We start from the raw sequence: 21,575 nt of genomic DNA, 5'->3' as shown, positions 1-21,575 counted from the left end.
TTGTAAAAATTACATGATACATTTGTTGGGGCTCCAGTTGAAACAAGTGCAGAAAATCGTCTTTGCAACCCGACTGTACAAAAAAAATAAATAAACACGAATGATAAAGAAAACCGGAGTGGCGCTGTTTATCAAATCGGTCTTTTAAAAAACGTTTCAAATGAAATTTTATTTACATAAGAAGAAAACATATAACTAATAAAATGTAGTTGCTTATTGAAGTACAACGCCAGTGAAATGAAATATCCGTGGCCAACCCGCGTGACCTTTTGGTACTGCACATGCGGGAAAATTCGATCTCAGCGTTCACATAACGTAAACATTCGGTCCGCGGTTATTCTTAAAAAACTGAGGATGTATAGCAGAGAATATGTGTCGTGTAATTCACTTTGACGCATTGTATTTTATAAAATTCCGTCAAAGAATGAGGAAACATCACAAATTTTCTGTTGTGTATACGGTACCGAGTCACGTGCGTTGGCTTTTAGACTAGTTAGGTACACGGTGTACGCCTCGGTAATTTTACCCTTGCAGGTATTTTCTCTGAAAAACATCAACATTTAAACAAAGTAATGATCACACATAACACTGAATAACTGTCTTCATTGTATGGTAACTCGCGTTGCCCGGTAACTCAGTTTTAATGCATGACATGCTTATTTCTTTACTCTATCACGTTTTACAAGTATGGTATATTGGTAATGCGGTTGGTGGGGTAGCGCCGATGTCAGGATTTTCGTTTCGAACTGATTGAGTTCTCAAAATTCCGGAGCCCTGGTTTTGAGATATTGATGATGACTGATGATGATAATGGTGATGATTTGATTGTATAGAACAGAGACAATACACAATGTACATGCATACATTTTGAAATATAGATACATATATGTATGTTCATAATAAATACAGTTACATTAACAGTTAAAGTAACTTTTCTCTTCACCTGACTGAAATTCATTAAGAGACCATTCCATTAAAAGACCACTTTTTAGCAGTCCCTTGGGCGGTCTCTTAATACAATGTCGACTGTATATTTTTAATGCATCTGTTCTTTAGTCAACAAACAAATGAATATATAGCAAATGGAGGTCTTTTCTAAAATATTTATTTGCCTGCGTATCTGTGCTGAGGTGTTCCTTCATGGTTAAGTACTGATTTGTCATTAAGGGAACATTACTTTTCAGTTTATGATACATTTATTTAAGAAACCCAAAAAGAAATATCCGTTCAGTAAAATGGCAATACATTTTCCTTTCCATTGAAAGTATCGATGTAACAGTTACATGTAACATCCCTCTTTTTTAGCTCACCTGTCACAAAGTGACAAGCCCTCTTTTTTAGCTCACCTGTCACAAAGTGACAAGTTGAGCTTTTGTGATCACCGTCCGTCCCTCCGTGTGTGCGTCAACAATTTCTTGTCTGCACGATAGTGGTTTCATTATTGATTTTATTTTAACCAAACTTGCACACAACTTGTATCACTATAAGATCTCGGTTCCTTTCTTGAACTGGCCAGATCCCATTATGGGTTCCAGAGTTATGGCCGCTGAAAGGGCCAAAATTAGCTATTTTGACCTTGTCTGCACAATAGCAGCTTCATTTATGATTTGATTTTAACCAAACTTGCACAAAACTTGTACCACCATAAGATCTTGGTTCCTTTCTTGAACTGGCCAGATTCCATCTTGGGTTCAAGAGTTATGGCCCCTTAAATGTCCAAAATCGGCTATTTTGGCTTTTGCAGCCATATAGAGACTTCATTTATGGTTTTATTTGATACAAACTTTCAAAATATCTTCAACAACACTAAATCTTGGATTCCATGACAAATCAGATCCAGTTGTAGGTTCCAGAGTTATTTTATATCTGATTACCTCCCCTGATTGTAATCAAAATGGATTTATATCAGTAAGTACTTATAGGACTTATTTGAAATTTCATTATTGTTATTAGTTGGACTGAGACAATCAGGGTAGATAACTATGGACTGATTTTATGTCAGATTACCTCCCTTTATTTCAAATTAAAATGGGTATATCTCCGTAACTAATGAAGATACTGATCTGAAATTTCACTTATGCCAACATATTTATTTGGCAGATCTTTCTTTTGTTCACTTACAATATATATATTTTTTTTAATTACTTCCCTTTTACGTTACTAGAAATAGCTTATTTTTAGTAACTTTTTTATTATTGGCCATAGGGAAAAACTGAGACCACTTTTCTGTGGTACAACATGGATGGTACCTCCAATTTTTAGGTGTTTTTTGACATATCTATACCTTGTAAGAATTTTTTTCTTCTTTTTGGTTAAATTTCTTCCCTTTGTTGTTCCTGTCCTTTGGATTTAGATATTTTTTTTGAGGACCTTCTTGTCTCAAGTGCAATGATAACAGGTGAACGATATAGGGCCATTATGGCCCTCTTGTTTAGAAATCTTCACCACAAGCTTGAACTTTCCAAAATGCTTCCACAGTGATTCAAATTATTTTGCCCTTTCCATTTTGTAAGAAGCTCTATAGCAGTCCTTGTCTGTCTGTCCACATGGTTGTGGTTGGTCACCTTATCCAGACCATATCTTTGTTACCAATATTCAAAGTCCTGTTATACCCTCACAGAAAGTTGAGGGATATAGATCTTTTCTTTGTCTGTGAGAGCATCTTCCCCAGCCATATCTTGTTGGACTTTAAACAGTGTTGTAAGAAAAATAGAGGCGCATATTTAAATATTCTGATTATTTTCAGGTTTTCAACATTCCTGTTGCATTGTATTCATTTCTCATCACCATGGCAGTGTGGCAACTAAGGTACATGCTACTTTTGAATTTCAGATCGATCATTTACCAAGTGAGAAATGTCCAAGAATATCTGAAAGTAGTGGTTGCCCTTATACCATTGATTTGATGGAAATGTCCATAGTTACATCAACTGTACCATCTTCTGGCTATGATGATATTCCTCAACAACTGTCTCCTATTACTTCTGCTGTACTATCACAACAAGTTCCTGTTAGTAATCTGGCCACACCAGTAACACTGAGTATCAGTACAGACGTTCCTTCTAGCAGGTAAGATGTTAGATGTTTTCATCTAGTTACTTAAAACTTTAGCCTGCTGGTGGTAAGTGATTCTGCCTTTGCCACCAGTGCAGACCATGATCAGACTGCGCGGATAGTCTGCACTGTTCGCCATTCAGTCAGTAAATTTTCAGTGAACACCCATTCAAATAATATGTAGTAGTCTGTAGTTCTGCCCAAATTGAATAATGGACCAGTCCATTTTAGAAATTTAGCAGGCTAAAGGTTTAATTGATTGTCTTGTCTGGTTAGTTGTATATATGTATTTGATTGCGTATTCTGTTATACGAGGGTTGTCCTAAAATAACGTGACAAATTGCGTGTTTTTGGAAACTGTACACACTATATGAACAAAATTTGACCATCATATAATATAACCTTTTATGAGTAAGTACATGTATTTTCATATCAATATCTCTAAAATCAAGATTTACAGAGAACTTTAAACAAAATCACATATTCCTGACTGGAGCAGAACCTCTGTGTCTCTAACATAAGATCATGCAGATCATCAATCTCTGGTCCCGTAAATGTTATTTTAACTGCGGGAAATATGCATAGTCTAACGGTCTAGCAACATTTACTTTGTCCTAAAAATCAGTCGTCCCGTCTGAAAATCTGTGATGTCATTTGTATACTAAAGCTCTCAACACATTTTTATGCTTGTCTGCAGTCTTCATCTTTTAATTTTTAACAGTTACTGGTGCCATTCTGAGGTCTACACAAAACTCTATGACGGTTCTGTGGGCCGCCTTATCCGTTGACTTCGCCATTTTTTCATAAATGTAGAAGCAGATTGACCTGGGAGAACTGTCAGTGCACATACATAAACAACATCATTTCCTCGAAATTTCTACATTTGACACTAAAATATATGAGGTTGATGCGCAACGGGTTGTTAGGAAACTGAGACAAACATCACGGAAGACAGCTTAATAAAATGGATCATTTTTGGGCTGCGCCGGTCATACCACTTTGATCATAACAAAAGTCCGATATTTTTTAAGAATAGCGTTTTTTTTTCAGCATAAACTCTCTATCAAAATCTTTGAAAATAGATTATAAATTTCATAAAGTTCGGACGTTGGTAAAAGATGTAAATAAAATTTGTCACGCTATTTTGAGACAACCCTCGTACTCAAGGAAACTAAGAGTGTAACAATATATCGAAATTCCATGTATCATGATACATTAGTCTGGCCCTATGCTCCTGTTTCACAATACAGAAACAGTACAGTAAAAAATAGAAACATTGAATGAAAACATTCATACAATCAGTGTTACAGATAGTAACTAAACAAATTTATCATTTTTTAAAAAAAAAGTCAAAGCAAAATTTCAAGTACTCTCCGAGTGTAGGAACATTGACCTTTTTTTCATTTTGTCACATGAATGCTGACATGACTTAATTTGTATTGCGATATGTATCGTATTGTAACTGTATCCCGATACATATTGTATTGTAAGACTAGCATATCCTTACACGCCTTACAGAAACTAAAATTTAATTGGGATATATAGGAGTAGTCAGGTAGTTGGTTGTAGATTGGTTGTCTGGTTGATTGGTTTCAAAAAGTTTGTGGTGCAGTCTTTGCAACCCTTCGAAAGAAAACTAGATGAAGATACACATAGTCACCATAAAGTGTACATATCATGTGCATGATGTACTTGTTTTCAGGGTTGGTCCAAGAATTGCAGGGTTACTTGCCCTTAGACTTAGACTCTGGTATAATTGGGATTTGTTTCGCAAAGTACTTCTGCAATTTTAAAGGGATTCCGTTGAAACATCGTACACATTATCAGCATGAACTTAGACGTGTGATATATTTTTGTCCAAAGCCGGTCAAAAGGTTGCAAAGTTTTGTCCCTACTGACTTGGACAAATTATGTGCTCTGGCATTTTTGTACAATTTTACTATTAACACTCCAGAAGTTATAATTTAAGTCCAGTCGTAATGAATCTTAATGAAACTTGGTCAGAACATTACTCTAAATACTTCTACATATAATAATACTAAGGTTCTTATTATATTATGGACCACAAATATGTTTCTCATAGTTCTTATTCACTGATATTCCATATATTATAATGCCTATATAAGGAAAGAATGATGATGTGATTGTCACTGTGCCCGAGGTGGCTGCCATTGGAGTACATAGATGGTGTTCAAATCATTGAAATGGCTATATCTTTTTTGTTTGTAGTCCGATTTTGATACTTTTTTGTTACTGTTTCACCTTGTTCTTTCTAAAGAGATTAAGAAATGTTGCAAAATGTTGCATATTCCCCTTCAAGACTCTAGAGGCCACATTTTCTGTTAGATCTTCTTAAATTTTTCTCTATAAAATCTAGGTTAGTTTTAAAACTTGAGTTACCAAAGGTCAAAAACTAGGTCACTAGGTCAAAGTATAGAAAACCATGTTAACACTATCAGCTTCATTTTTGGTTTGATCTTCTTAAAGCTTTGTCCGAATGTTTGTCCCTATAAAAATCTAGGTAAGTTTCAAACCTTATTCACCCAAGGTCAGATATTTGGTCACCAGGTCAAGTAATAGAAAAACACTATTCACACTCTAGAGACCACATTTTCTACTTGATCTTCATAAAACTTTCACAGAATATATTATGTCTCTATAAAATCTAGGTCAGATTTAAAACTGGGTTATCATGGTCAAAAACTAGGTCACTGTGTTAAAGTAGAGAAAGACATTTTAACACTCAAATGAGCCAGAAGGACACATTTTCTACCCGATCTTCAAGAAACTTGGTTGGAATGATTGTCTCTTTAAAATCTAGGATAAATTTGTAACTGGGTCACTTGGGAAAAAATTATTTCATTAGGTCAAATCATAGAAAATATGTTAACACTGCAGAAACCACTTTTTCAACTTGTCATCGCAAATTTTTTTCGAATGTTTGTCTCTATGGAAGAAAGGGAATCTAGTCAAGTTTATAACTTAAGGTGGATACCTGAGGTCAAAAACTATGTCTGTTAGGTCATGTCATAGAAAAGGTTGGTTAATGATCTACCTGATTTACATAGAACATGATTTAAATGTTCATCTGTATGAAATCTAGGCCAAATTAGATACTAGGTTAACTGAGGTGTTTGGTCCCTTCTTTGGGCCATGGGAGCTAAAAATAGAAAAACCTTATAAGCATGTCTTCTCATAATCTTTTAACTTTACATGTTTTATATTTTTGTATGATAATAATACGTATATTACCATTCATGATTTAGAGTTTCTTACATATGTACAGGTCAAGTAGTCCTGGTCAGGTGAGTGACTTAAGGCCACTATGACCCTCTTGTTTATTAAATTGCCAGCGAGTTGTTTATTATCTTAATGTTGAAAAACAGAATAAGTGTTTGTGTCTCAAATTATTATTATTATTATTATACCAGATTTATGTAGCGCCCTTTTCTTGATAAAGCAAAAGGCACTTTACATATAGCAAACACAGCCACGTAGGGCGTGAAATTCATCCTCTACTAGTACAGACGCAGAGTGATCTGACTAGAGGGAGAGTGAGATGAAGTCCCCAGAACAGATAGAGAGAAATCCTTTTTAGATACAGGCCTGTGCGGCTAACTTAGCCTACCTCTTAGGAATTTTTTTAACAGTCTGGTTCGTTAACGTACCCAGTTAGCACCGATACACGCGAAGCTGTCTCTCCTGGGAATAACCAGTACAGGCCTCTTAGTTGGGTGGGAGACACTCGAGCATCTTAGAAATTTCCAGTGCCTGAACCGGGATTCGAACCCTGGACCTTTTGATTGACAGTCGGGCATGTTTCCACTAGACCACTGGCCCACCTACAAAAACTTTACATTAACACAACTATAGATAGGAATAAGATCTCACTAAGGAAATGATTACTGTAATTTGATGCTGTTTATGCTGGAAAACATTTATAGATTTCTTGGAATAGCAGTCCACTTCATGCTGGAAAACATTTATACCGGTAGATTTCTTGGAATAGCAGTTCACTAAGAAGTGGTTGATTTTGTCAATATTTCCTGTTTGTTAGAAGCCATTATTGCACCATTTATCTTTCTTCATGTTCTAAGGATAAAGTTTCTTTATGTCTGTCCATATTATATGTTGGACATTTGGTCTTTCCACTGGGGTCAATTAGGTAATTTTTATGGAGGAAGCAGGATTATTTACATGTCATATACTTACTTGACATGTATCTCCCTGTCTCATCATCATGGTAATTTGCACTAAATGTGAGGAAAGGTACAAGTATGTCCTTGTTTGAGCTACTTGGTAATTGGGAATTCTTGGAAAACTTAGCAATATTAACCTTAATAGATACTTTAACTGATCTTTGTACCTGTTTGGGTGTTCTGCTGTCACCTTTTCAAAGAAGAATACTAAATTAGGTTACTAAATATTTCCTTGACATTTGAAGAAAAAATTTGGAATTTGTACATTTTAAAGGTCCATTACTAAAACCTGAACGAGTATTATATGAAAACCAGAGTCTGTAGCTGAGACATCCTATTTACTGAAAATATGGCCCACTGCATCGGTTCTGACCAAATAGTCATGAATATGTTCAAGAATAACTAACTAATAAACAAAAAATGTTGCCTATGTCAAACCGAAAGTATGCTTTCCGACTGCTTACGAACCCGTCGAGCATCTCCGGACTTTTTCGGAAGAATCCTCCGAAACGAGGCTATAATTTATAAACAGATGCAAAATATATCATATGCCCAAATGATAACGTGATTTTCACAAACTTAGCACATGGAATTCAACAATTTTATAACTCACAAAAACTTCATGAAAATCATTCTTATAATACAGGTAATATACAACTATACTACAAGTTTTCATAAGGACAATTCAGGCCCTTCCCAAATAAAAGTGTTTTTACAACTTCGTCTGTAAACGTTTTCAGTTAATCTCTTTTCAGTATAATTTTAAGAATATAAATGAGTAAATGTCTTACACTGCAGAAACAAAGTATGATTGAAATTTACCTAAATACACTTATTTATGTACACATGGCTACATTAATTTAATAAGATTTTAGACATTAAACACATTGTCTTGGCCTAATATATGTCACTGTCAATTATAAATTTAAATTTTGTACATCTCATATTTTTCGTGCAAGTCATGCATAATTACCATCATGGAAATACAGTTATTTTGTTACGCGTCTTAAATGGATATTCGTTTGAAACAATTTTAAAATCACGTGATCCCGAAGAATTTCCGACCGATTACGGAAAAGCGATAAACACGAAAGTAGGACAAAATGACCCCCCATGTCAGTCTAAGAAAATACAGAAACAATCATTTGTTCCTCTGTACATGTGTTGATTTCAAGGGAATATTGCATGGCTATCGTAATGTTTAGTACTATATTTCAAAATGTGTAGTCTTTTTTAGCTCATCTGATTTTTTGAAAAAAAATGATGAGTTATTGTCATCACTTGAGCGGTTGTCGGCGTCGGCGTCTGCGTCGGCGTTGCCTGGTTAAGTTTTATGTTTAGGTCAGCTTTTCTCCTAAACTATCAAAGCTATTGCTTTGAAACTTGGAATACTTGTTCACCATCATAAGCTGACCCTGTATAGCAAGAAACATAACTCCATCTTGATTTTTGCAAGATTTATGGCCCCTTTTGTACTTAGAAAATATCAGATTTCTTGGTTAAGTTTTATGTTTAGGTCAACTTTTCTCCTAAACTATCAAAGCTATGCTTTGAAACTTGGAATACTTGTTCACCATCATAAGCAGACCCTGTACATCAAGAAACATAACTCCATCTTGCTTTTTGCAAGAATTATTGCCCCTTTTGGACTTAGAAATCAGTTTTCTTGGTTAAGTTTTATGTTTAGGTCAGCTTTTCTCCTAAACTGTTTAAAGCTATTGCTTTAAAACTTGCAACACTTGTTCACCATCATAAGTTGACCCTGTACGCAAGAGACATAACTCCATCCTGCTTTTTGCAAGATTTATGGCCCTTTTTGGACTTAGAAAATGTCAGATTTCTTGGTTAAGTTTTTATGTTTAGGTCAACTTTTTCTCTTAAACTATCAAAGCTATTGCTTTGAAACTTGCAACACTTGTTCACCATCATAAGCTGACCCTGTACAGCAAGCAACATAACTCTATCCTGCTTTTTGCAATAATTATTGCCCCTTTTGGACTTAGAAAATCATTTTCTTGGTTGAGTATTATGTTTAAGTCAACTTTTCTCATAAACTATCAAAGCTATTGCTTTAAAACTTGCAACAGTTTTTCACCATCATAAGTGGACACTGAACATCAAGAAACATAACTCTATCCTGCTTTTTGCAAGAATGATGGCCCTTTTTAGACTTAGAAAATCATGAGTAGGACAATATTTCTATTACACAAAAAAAATCAGATGAGCGTCAGCACCCGCAAGGCGGTGCTCTTGTTTAAGATTTATGTCTATTCATTTGTCTTTATTTTGCACCTTTAAGAATGTTTTTCATAAAAGTTAAAACTACTAAGCAGAAACACAATTCAAACATCAGCACAATAGATAAGGTACATTTAGTAAGGGCAATAACAATTAGCCTGCTAAACTTATATAATGAACTTGTCCATCTTTCAATTTGGTGCAAGCTGATCATGATCTACACTGGTCGCAAAGGCAGAATCAATCATGTCCAGCATGATACTGGGCATTAAGAAGAGTTTTCAGGGTTCAACAGTAGAAATGGTTGCTGGGGAAGGGAACTTGCTGCAGTACTAATAGCATTTTATTATTTTCTATTCTTTTGTTTGATTTACATTTTATAAGCGTAATCGGTACCCTTGTTCATACATCTTTAAACCTTTAAACAAATATCTCATGAACGGCTTGATGGATCTTCATCAAACATTAGCCTGTAGCATCCTTAAAAGATCCTGTCACAAGTTTGTTTAAATGGGGGCACTTGAACCCTTTAAGGGGCTGCTAAAACCAAAGTGAGAAATGTAGTATCATTAAAATGTCCTCGTACATTTAATTTGTTCAAATGGGGGGCCGCCCCTAGAGCCAAATTAGAAACACCTTTAAACAACTTCATCTCATTAACTGCTTGAAGAAATTGTTCATAAAACTTGGTCTGTAGCATCATCATAAGATCCTCTCCCAAATTTGTTCAAATTGGGGCACCTGACCCCTATAAGGGGCTGCTACTGCCAAAACGACTTCTTCTCATGAACCGCTTGAAGGATTTGTATCAAATTTGGTCTGTAGCATCATTATAAGGTCCTCTCCCAAGTTGTTCAAATTAAGCACTTTGCCCCATTTAGGGGCTGCTAGAGCAAGAAGTTAGAAATATCTTTAAACACTTCTTCTCATGAACTGCTTGAAGGATCATCATCAAAGTTGGTGTGTACATTCATTATAAGGTCCTCTCCTAACTTTGTTCAATGGAGGCAGTTAATTGGCCCCATTTAGGGGCCACTAGAATGAAAATAGAAATGCCTTTAAAAGGCTTCGTCTCATGAACCACTTACTGGATCTTCATCAAATTTGATCTATAGCATCATTATAAGGTCCTCTCCCAACACTAATATGTTTAGATGGGGACACTTGGCTGTTTGAGCCATAATTAGGAATACCTTAATGGTTTCTTCTCGTGAACCACTTGAAGGATCTTCATCAAAGTTGGTTTTTAGCATCATTATAAGGTCCTCTCCCAATTTTATTCAAATGGGGGCACTTGGCTTTAAAAGATTCCTACTCATGGACTGCTTGATCTTCATCAAACTTGGTCTGTAGTATCATTATAAGGTCCTCTCCCAAATTTATACAAATGGTGGGGGTGGGGGTGGGGAATTCTGTCCCCCTTCTAGGGGCAAGTAGAACAAAAATGTATATGCCTTCAAGAGACTTCTAGCCCGCCCGCTTAGCTCAGTAGGTAAGAGCGTTGGTCTACGGATCGCGGGGTCGCGAGTTCGATCCTCGGGCGGGGCGTATGTTCTCCGTGACTATTTGATAAACGACATTGTGTCTGAAATCATTAGTCCTCCACCTCTGATAATTCATGTGGGGAAGTTGGCAGTTACTTGCGGAGAACAGGTTTGTACTGGTACAGAACCCAGGAACACTGGTTAGGTTAACTGCCCGCCGTTACATGACTGAAATACTGTTGAAAAACGGCGTTAAACCCAAAACAAACAAACAAATCAAGAGACTTCTTCTTATGAACTGCTAGATGGATCTTCATCAAACTTGATTTGTAGCATTATCATAAGACCGTTTTCCCAGTCGGCCCCTAGCTTTTAGGGGTTGCTACGGCTAAAAGTAAAGATACATTTTAATGACTACTTATTGGGAACCACTCAGTGGCTCTTTATCAAACCTGGTCTGTAGCATTAATATAAGGTCCTCTCATAAATTTGTTCAGTTGAGGTGTTTGGCCCTTTCTAGGGTCAGATGGTTAATGTCCTCTTCAGATGAGCCACTTAGGCCCATTTGAGCCTCTTGTTGTTATTTGTTTGTAATGGTATTATAAATTCTTTCTTTCCTTTTGTGCACATTCTTTGTTATATAATGCATATGAATAGGCATTTTCTACGGTGGATTGCTGACACATTGCACATAGAAGAATATTGAATACCAGTGTATTTCTTTCAATAAATTAATCACCAAAAATCATGGTTAATTTTGCAATTTTCTGACTGCTACATTTCCAGATAAAGAGAAAAAACAAAATGGCCAGAAGTAAGATTCCAACCTATAACCCCAAGCTTGGTAGCTGGCGGCTTTCTGCTGATGTGAGATAGTCAATAATATTTAGTTACGTACTGTTTATTGCACATGTACTGGTTTATAGGTAAGGTTTCTGGCACTGAAAATTAATATATGGAAACATACGGCAGGTTGTTTTTTACCAAAAGTGGAATGGGCCCAGGCCTGTGATTTAGAGATAAAATAGCCCAGTATTTGGGCAAAGGGGAATAGAAAACCTGATGTAATGTAAATATTTGGGGAAAACTGCGTGTTTTAAAAGAAATTTTCTGAGTGGAAGGGGCCTGTTAACAGCTCCTATTATAGAAGGAAAAAACCTGTACAGAATATTTGAATATTCATGAGTGCCTGAGGTAAATACTGATGGACATTATGTACCATTAGGTAAAAAAGAATTATTATGCAATAATAAACTATGTCGTCATAAGCTTGCATACTGTATGGCAGTCTTTTGAATAAACTAATCATTATTATAATATTTTGTGATCAAATAATCAATTGTCATAGCTTTTTATGACAAAGAAAATTGCATGCTACTCTGGCAAGAAGCCGGATATAAGTGCTCCTGAAACATGTTAAATGACCCAAATATATGGTGCATGATCAATTTCTTTTATGGGTGCACAGCTGAGATAAGATATTGAAGAGATATTTTCCTGTTGTAAAGCTAACAGTTGTATAGTTTTGAATTTCAGCACCTCATCTCAAAATTGATTTATCTTTTTTGTTATACATAAATCAAAATATAATAGTTTTGATTAAATTTTGTTCTCCATTATTTATGTCATTTTAGTATGATTTTACTGTAAGACTTTTTATACGCCAGTTTGAAAAACGGGACATATTATGGGAACACCCCTGGCAGGCGGGTGGGCGGATGAGCAGGCGGCGTCCACAGACTTTGTCTGGAGCATATCTTCTTCATGCATGGAGGGATTTTGATGAAACTTGGCACAATTGTTCACCATCATGAGACGGAGTGTCCTGCGCAAGAACCAGGTCCCTAGGTCTAAGGTCAAGGTCACACTTAGAGGTCAAAGGATACAAGAATGAAAACTTTGTCTCGAGCATTTCTTCTTCATGCATGGTGGGATTTTGATATAACTTGGCACAAATGTTCACCACCACGAGACGGAGTGTCGTGCACAAGAACCGGGTCCCTAGGTCTAACGTCAAGGTCACACTTAGAGGTCAAAGGTCAGATACAAGAATGACTTTGTCCGAATCATTTCTTCTTCATGCATGGAGGGATTTTGATGAAACTTGGCACAATTGTTCACCATCATGAGACGGAGTGTCCTGCGCAAGAACCAGGTCCCTAGGTCTAAGGTCAAGGTCACACTTAGAGGTCAAAGGATACAAGAATGAAAACTTTGTCTCGAGCATTTCTTCTTCATGCATGGTGGGATTTTGATATAACTTGGCACAAATGTTCACCACCACGAGACGGAGTGTCATGCACAAGAACCGGGTCCCTAGGTCTAAGGTCAAGGTCACACTTAGAGGCCAAAAGTCAGATACAAGAATGACTTTGTCCGAATCATTTCTTCTTCATGCATGGAGGGATTTTGATGTAACTTGGCGCAATTGTACATCATCATTAGATGAAGTGCCATGCGCAGGTCCCTGCTTTAGAATTACTTCCCTTTGTTTTACTATAAATAGCTTAGATTGTTACTTTTTCATTACTGGTCGTAGGGAAAAATCGAGACCACTTTTCTGTAGTACAACATGCATGTTACATCGCGGGCGGGCGGCGTCCACAGACTTTGTCCGGAGCATATCTTCTACATGCATGAAGGGATTTTGATGAAACTTGGCACAGTTGTTCACCATTATGAGACGGAGTGTCATGCACAAAAACCAGGTCCCTAGGTCTAAGGTCAAGGTCACACTTAGAGGTCAAAGGTCAAATTCAAGAATGAAAACTTTGTCCGGAGCATATCTACTTCATGCATGGAGGGATTTTAATAAAAGTTGGCACAATTGTTCATCATCAAGAGACGGAGTGTCATGCACAAGAACCAGATCCCTAGCTCTAAGGTCAAGGTCACACTTAGAGGTCAAAGGATACAAGAAAGAAAACTTTGTCCGGAGCATATCTTCTTCATGCATGGAGGGATTTTGATATAACTTGGCACAAATGTTCATCACCACAAGGCGGAGTGTGGTGCGCAAGAACCAGGTCCCTAGGTCTAAGGTCAAGGTAACACTTAGAGGTCAAAGGATACAAGAATGAAAACCTTGTCCGGAGCATTTCTTCTTCATGTATAGAGGGATTTTGATATAACTTTGCACAAATGTTCACCACCACGAGGCGGAGTGTCATGCGCAAGAACCAGGTCCCTAGGTCAAAGGTCAAGGTCACACTTAGAGGCCAAAGGTCAGATACAAGAATGACTTTGTCCGAAGCATTTCTTCTTCATGCATGGAGGGATTTTGATGTAACTTGGCACAATTATACACCATCATGAGACGAAGTGTCATGCGCAATTCCCTTCTTTAGAATTACTTCCCTTTGTTGTTACTATAAATAGCTTATATTGTAACTTTTTCATTACTAGTCATAGGGAAAAATCGAGACCACTTTTCTGTAGTACAACATGCATGCTACATCCAATTATGAAGTGTGTTTTGACTAATCTCTTCCTGGTAAAGATTTTTGTGTGGACTTACAATTTTTTTTTTTTTTTTTAAAAACATTATCTTCCCTTAGTTGTTACTATAAATAACTTATATTGTAACTTTTTTATAATTGACCGTAGGGAAAAAACAAGACCACTTTTCTGTGGTACAACATGGATGTTACTTTCAAATTTTAGTTGTATTTTAAGGTATCTCTACCTGGTAAGGAGTTTTTTTGTGGACTTAGAAAAACAAATGACTTACAATGATTACTAAACAACCACAAAATTAAAATTCCATTTGCAAATACAGGTGCTAGAGTAAAGAAATTTGCTGTGATGGGGTATATTTTGACATTCTGGCACTCTTGTTTATTGATTTATGGCCCTTTGTTTATTTCTATAATTTACATAGATTTATATAGGGAAAAACTTTGAAAATCTTCTTGTCCAATACCACAGAGCCTAGGGCTTTGATATTTGGTTTGAAGCATCATCTAGTGGTCCTCTACCAAGATGATTCAAATTATTTCCCTGTGGTCAAATATGGCCCCGCCCCGGGGATCACATGGTTTATATAGACTTATATAGGGAAAATCTTTGAAAAACCTCTTGTTCAAAACCACAGGGCCTAGGGCTTTGATATTTTGTTTGTGACATCATCTAGTGGTCTTCTACTAAGATTTTTCAGATTATCCCCCTAGGGTCTAGTTATCCCCCGACAAGTCGGAGGGATATAGTTTTGGCGTTTTCCATCCGTCCGTCTTTCCGTCCGTCCGGAGCCATATCTAGGAAATGGTTGGTAATATTTATTTAAAACTTCATACCTGTTCACCACTATGAGTTCTTGCGGCCCGTCAAGCTTCAGTCAGATTGCGCAAGTAACACAAGAGTTATGGCCTTTAGAAATTTCTAGTGTTAACTATATAGGGTACTATAAATATGGCAATTTCTGCATCATAACTTTTGATATATTTGACCTTGAACTATGAAACTTTAACAGAATTTAGAGCACTATAATGTGGTTGTGCACACACAATTTCGTATGGATTTCTTTTGTAACTGCAGAGTTATTGCCCTTTAATTGTCTAAAAATCCACATATTTGTACATAACAAACTTGCCATTTGGCGGCATTTCATTAAATTTCTTTCATTCTTTTCTGTGAACATTTATTATAAACATGTGAAGTTGCGCACCCACACCTGGTTGCCCACTTGCCTTGGTCACCCGGGGTGACCCCAGGGGTCACTTGATTTTACATAGGAAAATCTTTAAAAATCTTCTTCTCAAAAACCAGAAGCCCTAGAGCTTAGATATTTGACTTGTAGCATTGCCTAGTGGACCTCTACTAAAGTTATTCAAATCATGACCCCGGGGTCAAAATTGACCCCGCCCCATGGGGCACTTGATTTTACATAGGAAAATCTTCAAAAATTTTCTAAAAATAAACCAGAAGGCCTAGATCTTAGGTATTTGACATGTAGCATTGCCTAATAGACTTCTACAAAATTTGTTCAAATCATGACCCCCAGGGTCAAAATGACCCCGCCCCATGGGGTTACTTCATTGTACATAGAAAAATCTTCAAAATTTTCTAAAAATAAACCAGAAGGCCTAGAGCTTAGATATTTCACATGTAGCATTGCCTAGTGGACCTCTACAAAATTTGTTTAAATCATGACCCCTGGGGTCACTTGATTTTACTTAGGAAAATCATTAAAAATTTTCTTAAAATAAACCAGAATGCCTAGAGCTTAGATATTTCATATGTAGCATTGCCTAGTGGACCTCTACAAAATTTGTTCAAATCATGACCCCTGGGTCAAAATTGACCCCGCTCCAGGGGTCATTTGATTTTACATAGAAAAATCTTCAAAAAAATTCTAAAAATAAACTAGAAGGCCTAGATCTTAGATATTTGACATGTAGCATTGCCTAGTAGACTTCTACAAAATTTGTTCAAATCGTGACCCCGCCCCATGGGATTACTTGATTGTACATAGAAAAATCTTCAAAATTTTCTAAAAATAAACCAGAAGGCCCAGAGCTTAGATATTTGAATGTAGCATTGCCTAGTGGACCTCTACAAAATTGGTTCAAATCTTGACCCCCCAGGGTCAAATTGACCCAGCCCCAGGGGTTACTTGATTGTACATAGGGAAATCTTCATAAATTTGCTAAAAATAAACCAGAAGGCCTAGATCTTAGATATTTGATTTGTAACATTTCCTAATAGACTCCTACCAACTTTGTTCAAATCATGACCCCCGGGGTAAAATTGGCCTCGTCTCAGGGGTTACTTGATTGTACATCGGAAAATCTTCCAAAACATATCTAAAAATCATCAGTTTGACATTAGAAACATGTAGCTCATACTACTCTGGTGAGCGATCCAGGGTCATCATGACCCTCTTGTTTTTCTTTTTTAATTTTCCATCAATATTTATAATCAACATGTGAAATTTTGTTTCCTCTCCAGTTCCCCCGCACCCCCACACCCTTAAAAAATAAATATATATACATATATATATTTCCATTTCTTTTTTTTTTTTTTTTTTTTTTTTTTTAAATGTTCAAACCTTCAACATGCTAAGTTGTGACTGCAAATGTACATGTTTAACAACAACACCTGGTGCCAAACCACTCAAAGACAATATTTCGTTCCAGTTAAACTTCAACCTCACATTTCAATTAACTGCATTTAATTTTAAAAGCTAAGCTTATTACAGTAAGGCCAGAGTTTTTTTATTTTTCGTTTTACGGGAGCGCCGGTCCTAAATATTGCAAAAGTGGAATAAAATTAAAATTCATTTTCCCGAGTTTTATTTTATTTTTTCCGCCGGTCGGTTGTTTACAGCCCCAAAGAAAATAAAATTAGTGTATTTTCACCTGGACGTAATTTCACAGGAAGGGAGTTTAACGCGTGCAAAATATCGTGTTTTGCCGTACATTTATCGGCATTAACAGGGTGTAAAATTCCACTCGCCTGCTCGCATTGGCGAGTTAAGTCTGAGTAGGACGAGTGGACCTCGCTGTGTACTCGACCGATCGGGCGAGTGTTTTTTTTTATTACGTCCTTACTTTACCAAAATTCAGAAATTACATCTACAAAACGTCAACAAACTTTGAGATGGTTCAGTCGCTACCTGGATTGACTGGAAACAGATAAAGATATCAAAACGTCATGCCGGTAATTTTCCATTCCACAAGCACGTGTGACCTATCGTAACATCTAATTTACATCGACACGTACACAAAAACCGTGCGTAGTGCATTCATTTTTTAATATTTTCGCTTCAAGTTTTCAACACCCCTTGAGAAATAATACTTTTTGAATTCTATAATGATTTTTAGCTCACCTGAGCACAAAGTGCTCAGGGTGAGGTATTGTGATCGCTCACCGTCCGGCGTCCGTCCGTCCGTCCGTCCGTTGTACGTCCGTCCGTTGTACGTCCGTCCACACTTTCCTTTAAACAACATCTCCTCCTAAACCAACAGGCCAATTTTGATGAAACTTCACAGGGATGTTCCTTGGATGGCCCCCTTTCAAAATTGTTCAAAGAATTGAATTCCATGCAGAACACTGGTTGCCATGGCAACCGAAAGGAAAAACTTTAAAAATCTTCTTCTCAAAAACCAGAAGCCCTAGAGCTTAGATATTTGGTGTGAAGCATTGCCTAGTGGACCTCTACCAAGTTTGTTCAAATCATGACCCCAGGGTCAAAATTGACCCCGCCCCAGGGGTCACTTGATTTTACATAAGAAAATCTTAAAAAATCTTCTTCTCAAAAACCAGAAGCCTTAGAGCTTAGATATTTGACATGTAGCATTGCCTAGTGGACCTCTACTAAAATTGTTCAAGTCATGACCCCGGGGTCAAAATTGACCCCGCCCCAGGGGTCACTTGATTTTACATAGGAAAATCTTCAAAAAATTTCTAAAAATAAACCAGAAGGCCTAGAGCTTAGATATTTCACATGTAGCATTGCCTAGTGGACCTCTACAAAATTTGTTCAAATCATGGCCCCCGGGGTCAAAATTGACCCCGCCCCAGGGGTCACTTGATTTTACATAGGAAAATATTTAAAAAATCTTCTTCTCAAAAACCAGAAGCCCTAGAGCTTAGATATTTGACATGTAGCATTGCCTATTGGACCTCTACTAAAGTTGTTCAAATTATGACCTGGGGGTCAAAATTGACCCCGCCCTAGGGGTCACTTGACTTTACATAGGAAAATCTTCAAAAGTTTTCTAAAAAAAACCAGAAGGCCTAGAGCTTAGATATTTCACATGTAGCATTACCTAGTGGACCTCTACAAAATTTGTTCATATCATGACCCCCTGGGTCAAAATTGACCCAGCCCCAGGGGTCACTTGATTTTACATAGGAAAATCTTCAAAAATTTTCTAAAAATAAACTAGAAGGCCTAGAGACTAGATATTTGACATGTAGCATTGCCTAGTGGACCTCTACAAAATTTGTTCAAACCTTGTCCCCCGGGTCAAAATTGACTCCGCCCTAGGGGTCACTTGATTTTACATAGGAAAATCTTAAAAAAAAATTCTAAAAATAAACCAGAAGGCCTAGATTTTAGATATTTGACATGTAGCATTGCCTATTAGACTTTTACAAAGTTTATTCAAATCATGACCCCTGGGGTCAAATTGACCCTGCCCCATGGGGTTACTTGATTGTACATAGAAAAATCTTCAAAATTTTCTAAAAATAAACCAGAAGAGCTTAGATATTTGACATGTAGCATTGCCTAGTGGACCTCTACAAAAAGTTTTCAAATCTTGTTTTTAAAGTTACTTAAAGAAAATTTCAACTATATTTTCTCATAATTCTTTTGATTGATTTCTATTATGATCTTTTGACCTTGAAGACTTGTCCTTAAGTGCAATGATAACAGGTGAGCGATATAGGGCCATCATGGCCCTCTTGTAATAAGATATCGACAGAAATGTAGGCAAAATTCTATAAAAACGGTCGAATTTTCATATAATCATTTGTAAAAATTCAAACAGCGCGATCTTAGTTACTTATTTCTTTCTAAAAGTAAATAAATGATGAATACTATGGGCTTAAAATTCAGACTTTTGACCAGAAAGTACAAAAAACAGAATTAAAAAATCTTAAATAATGAAAAAGCGGCTGCGATTACAATACATGGAGTAAGACGATTTTTGGCAAACAGATTTCTGTTAGTGCGGCAGAATAGGTTACGTGACCTCGTGAACGTAAGTAGAAATGCGATTTTAAAATAAAGCGATGTGATGTCACTGCGGTTTTTAATAAGTTTTAAATGAATCTTTGTACATGTACTTTTTGACCAACAATTTAAAAGTTTTTCTTGTCAAACAATAATGTAAATTCCTTGCGGGCAAATAGGTCACAGAGGTAGGATATCCACTATAGTAACTATCGTTTGCGACATTTACCTTTTATACGGGATATAGCACATTCGCTTTTGATAACAAATTAAAGAAGAAATTTTTTATTGATTTCTATTTCTCAGCAATTTTAAGAACCGATGCGGTACGATCAGACAGTGATGTGTCACATGGCGCGAAAACATGACGTAATGCTATGACAATCTCGAGCAAAAATACCGCTTTGATCTCTGCTTCAGATGTCAAGATACTGACACACTTCTTTTAGCTCTTAGAGGGGGTGTAAATTGATCATGAAAACAAGGTCAACATTACTTAGTTTATCACTGAATAATTACCGATAATCTTTAACGTTTTTTTTTCTCTCTTTCTACACGGGTGGATGGACGATGATTGTGTCCAAATTTTTTAGACACTTTTCAAAATATATATTTTTCGGGAAATAATACTATTGTACATAATACTCCTTTCATAAAAGTGACAGTATTAAAAGTATTAAATTGTCTAAAGATTGTCTTACTCACATTTTGTTTTCAATAGATTCAACTAACAAGTTTGCCATAGAAAGGTAATACAATATCAAAGGTGCTTTGACATTAAATTTTATTCAAAACATTAGTTGTTTGCAGAACAAATAAATGTTTGTAACAGCAGATTGTTTTTACATTTTTATTTCAATGGTGACCCCTCACACTTTACACAGGCTTGGGACTGTCTGGCATAAAGCAGCTGGTAGTGTTGGCAAAATCTCAGACAGATGGTCCATTTCTTTTGTAACTTCGATAGAATTCATAAGTGTATAAAGAATAATAAAGAATACTTTTTATTGGAGACAATATTTTGACAAAAAGTGATGCAACTTCAGTACTTGAACTTAGTGTAGTATAAAAAGGTGCAAATTACAGAAGCAACTTCAGTACTTGCACTAAGTGTATTATAAAAAGGTGCAAATCACAGAGTTAAATGAGGTAAATTTTCAGATTACTTTTTGCTAGATTATCTTTCGTTTTTCATCACTGAAAAAAAAATCTTTCCCTCTGCACTGTGACTGTTATTCAAAGTTATTAAATACTTTATTTTGCTGATAAAATCCAGTATATTATGAGCTGGCATAAACTGTAAAGTTAGCTCATTAAAGATGATATTGGTGAAAGATGCAATAGGTAAATATTATGTATAAAAAGCAGAGGTTACACAGCAGAAGATGCAAGCAAACCAAACCACCAAAACTACTACACTACTAATTAAGCCACTTTATACCAGACGTGTTTAGTTTCTACTTGCTGTCACTGAAATTTACTGTGGCTGTTGTAACAGATAAAATAATTTTTGTCTTCCACTTAAATTAAGTAAAACAAGCTTTCTGAATTTTAAAGACTTGCCATTGTGAGTTACAGTGCCTGAAGCAGTTTATTCACAAGCATGCATGAAAATTTTATTCAATGTTCATCCTGTATAAATGGCTTTTATAGTCTTAAAACATAACAATACATCACAATATTAAATATTGGACACAAACGCAAGTAAACAAAACTTGAAACGAAAGTTCATCAAAATAAAAAAAATCTTAAAAAATTCTATTTTATTTTTATTTTTTTCCGAGATGCTCACTTTCAAGCTTTTTATTTTTATTTTTATTCCCTCCTCCCCCTGCTCATTTTTCAAAAATCTCCCGTAAAACGAAAGATAAAAAAACTCTGGCCTAAGCATATCCCATTCAAAATAAATTCTTTAGTCAGG

At 36.2% G+C, this 21,575-nt stretch overlaps 1 protein-coding gene across 2 annotated transcripts in view; it reads left to right on the top strand.

The window, feature by feature from the left end:
• LOC123529961 (uncharacterized) overlaps positions 1-21,575 on the top strand; it is a 92,064-nt gene that overhangs the window by 4,980 nt on the left and 65,509 nt on the right. For both annotated transcript variants that reach the window (XM_053521106.1, XM_045310599.2), the window contains exon 2: positions 2,833-3,068. In XM_053521106.1, coding sequence (XP_053377081.1) covers positions 2,905-3,068 — 164 coding nt within the window. In that variant the 5' untranslated portion in view covers positions 2,833-2,904. The remainder of the gene's footprint in view (positions 1-2,832; positions 3,069-21,575) is intronic.

Source organism: Mercenaria mercenaria, chromosome 13 (genome assembly GCF_021730395.1).
Source record: "Mercenaria mercenaria strain notata chromosome 13, MADL_Memer_1, whole genome shotgun sequence".
Lineage (NCBI taxonomy): Eukaryota > Metazoa > Mollusca > Bivalvia > Venerida > Veneridae > Mercenaria > Mercenaria mercenaria.
Note: the sequence above shows the minus strand (reverse complement) of the source record. Positions and strands in the feature narration are given on the sequence as shown.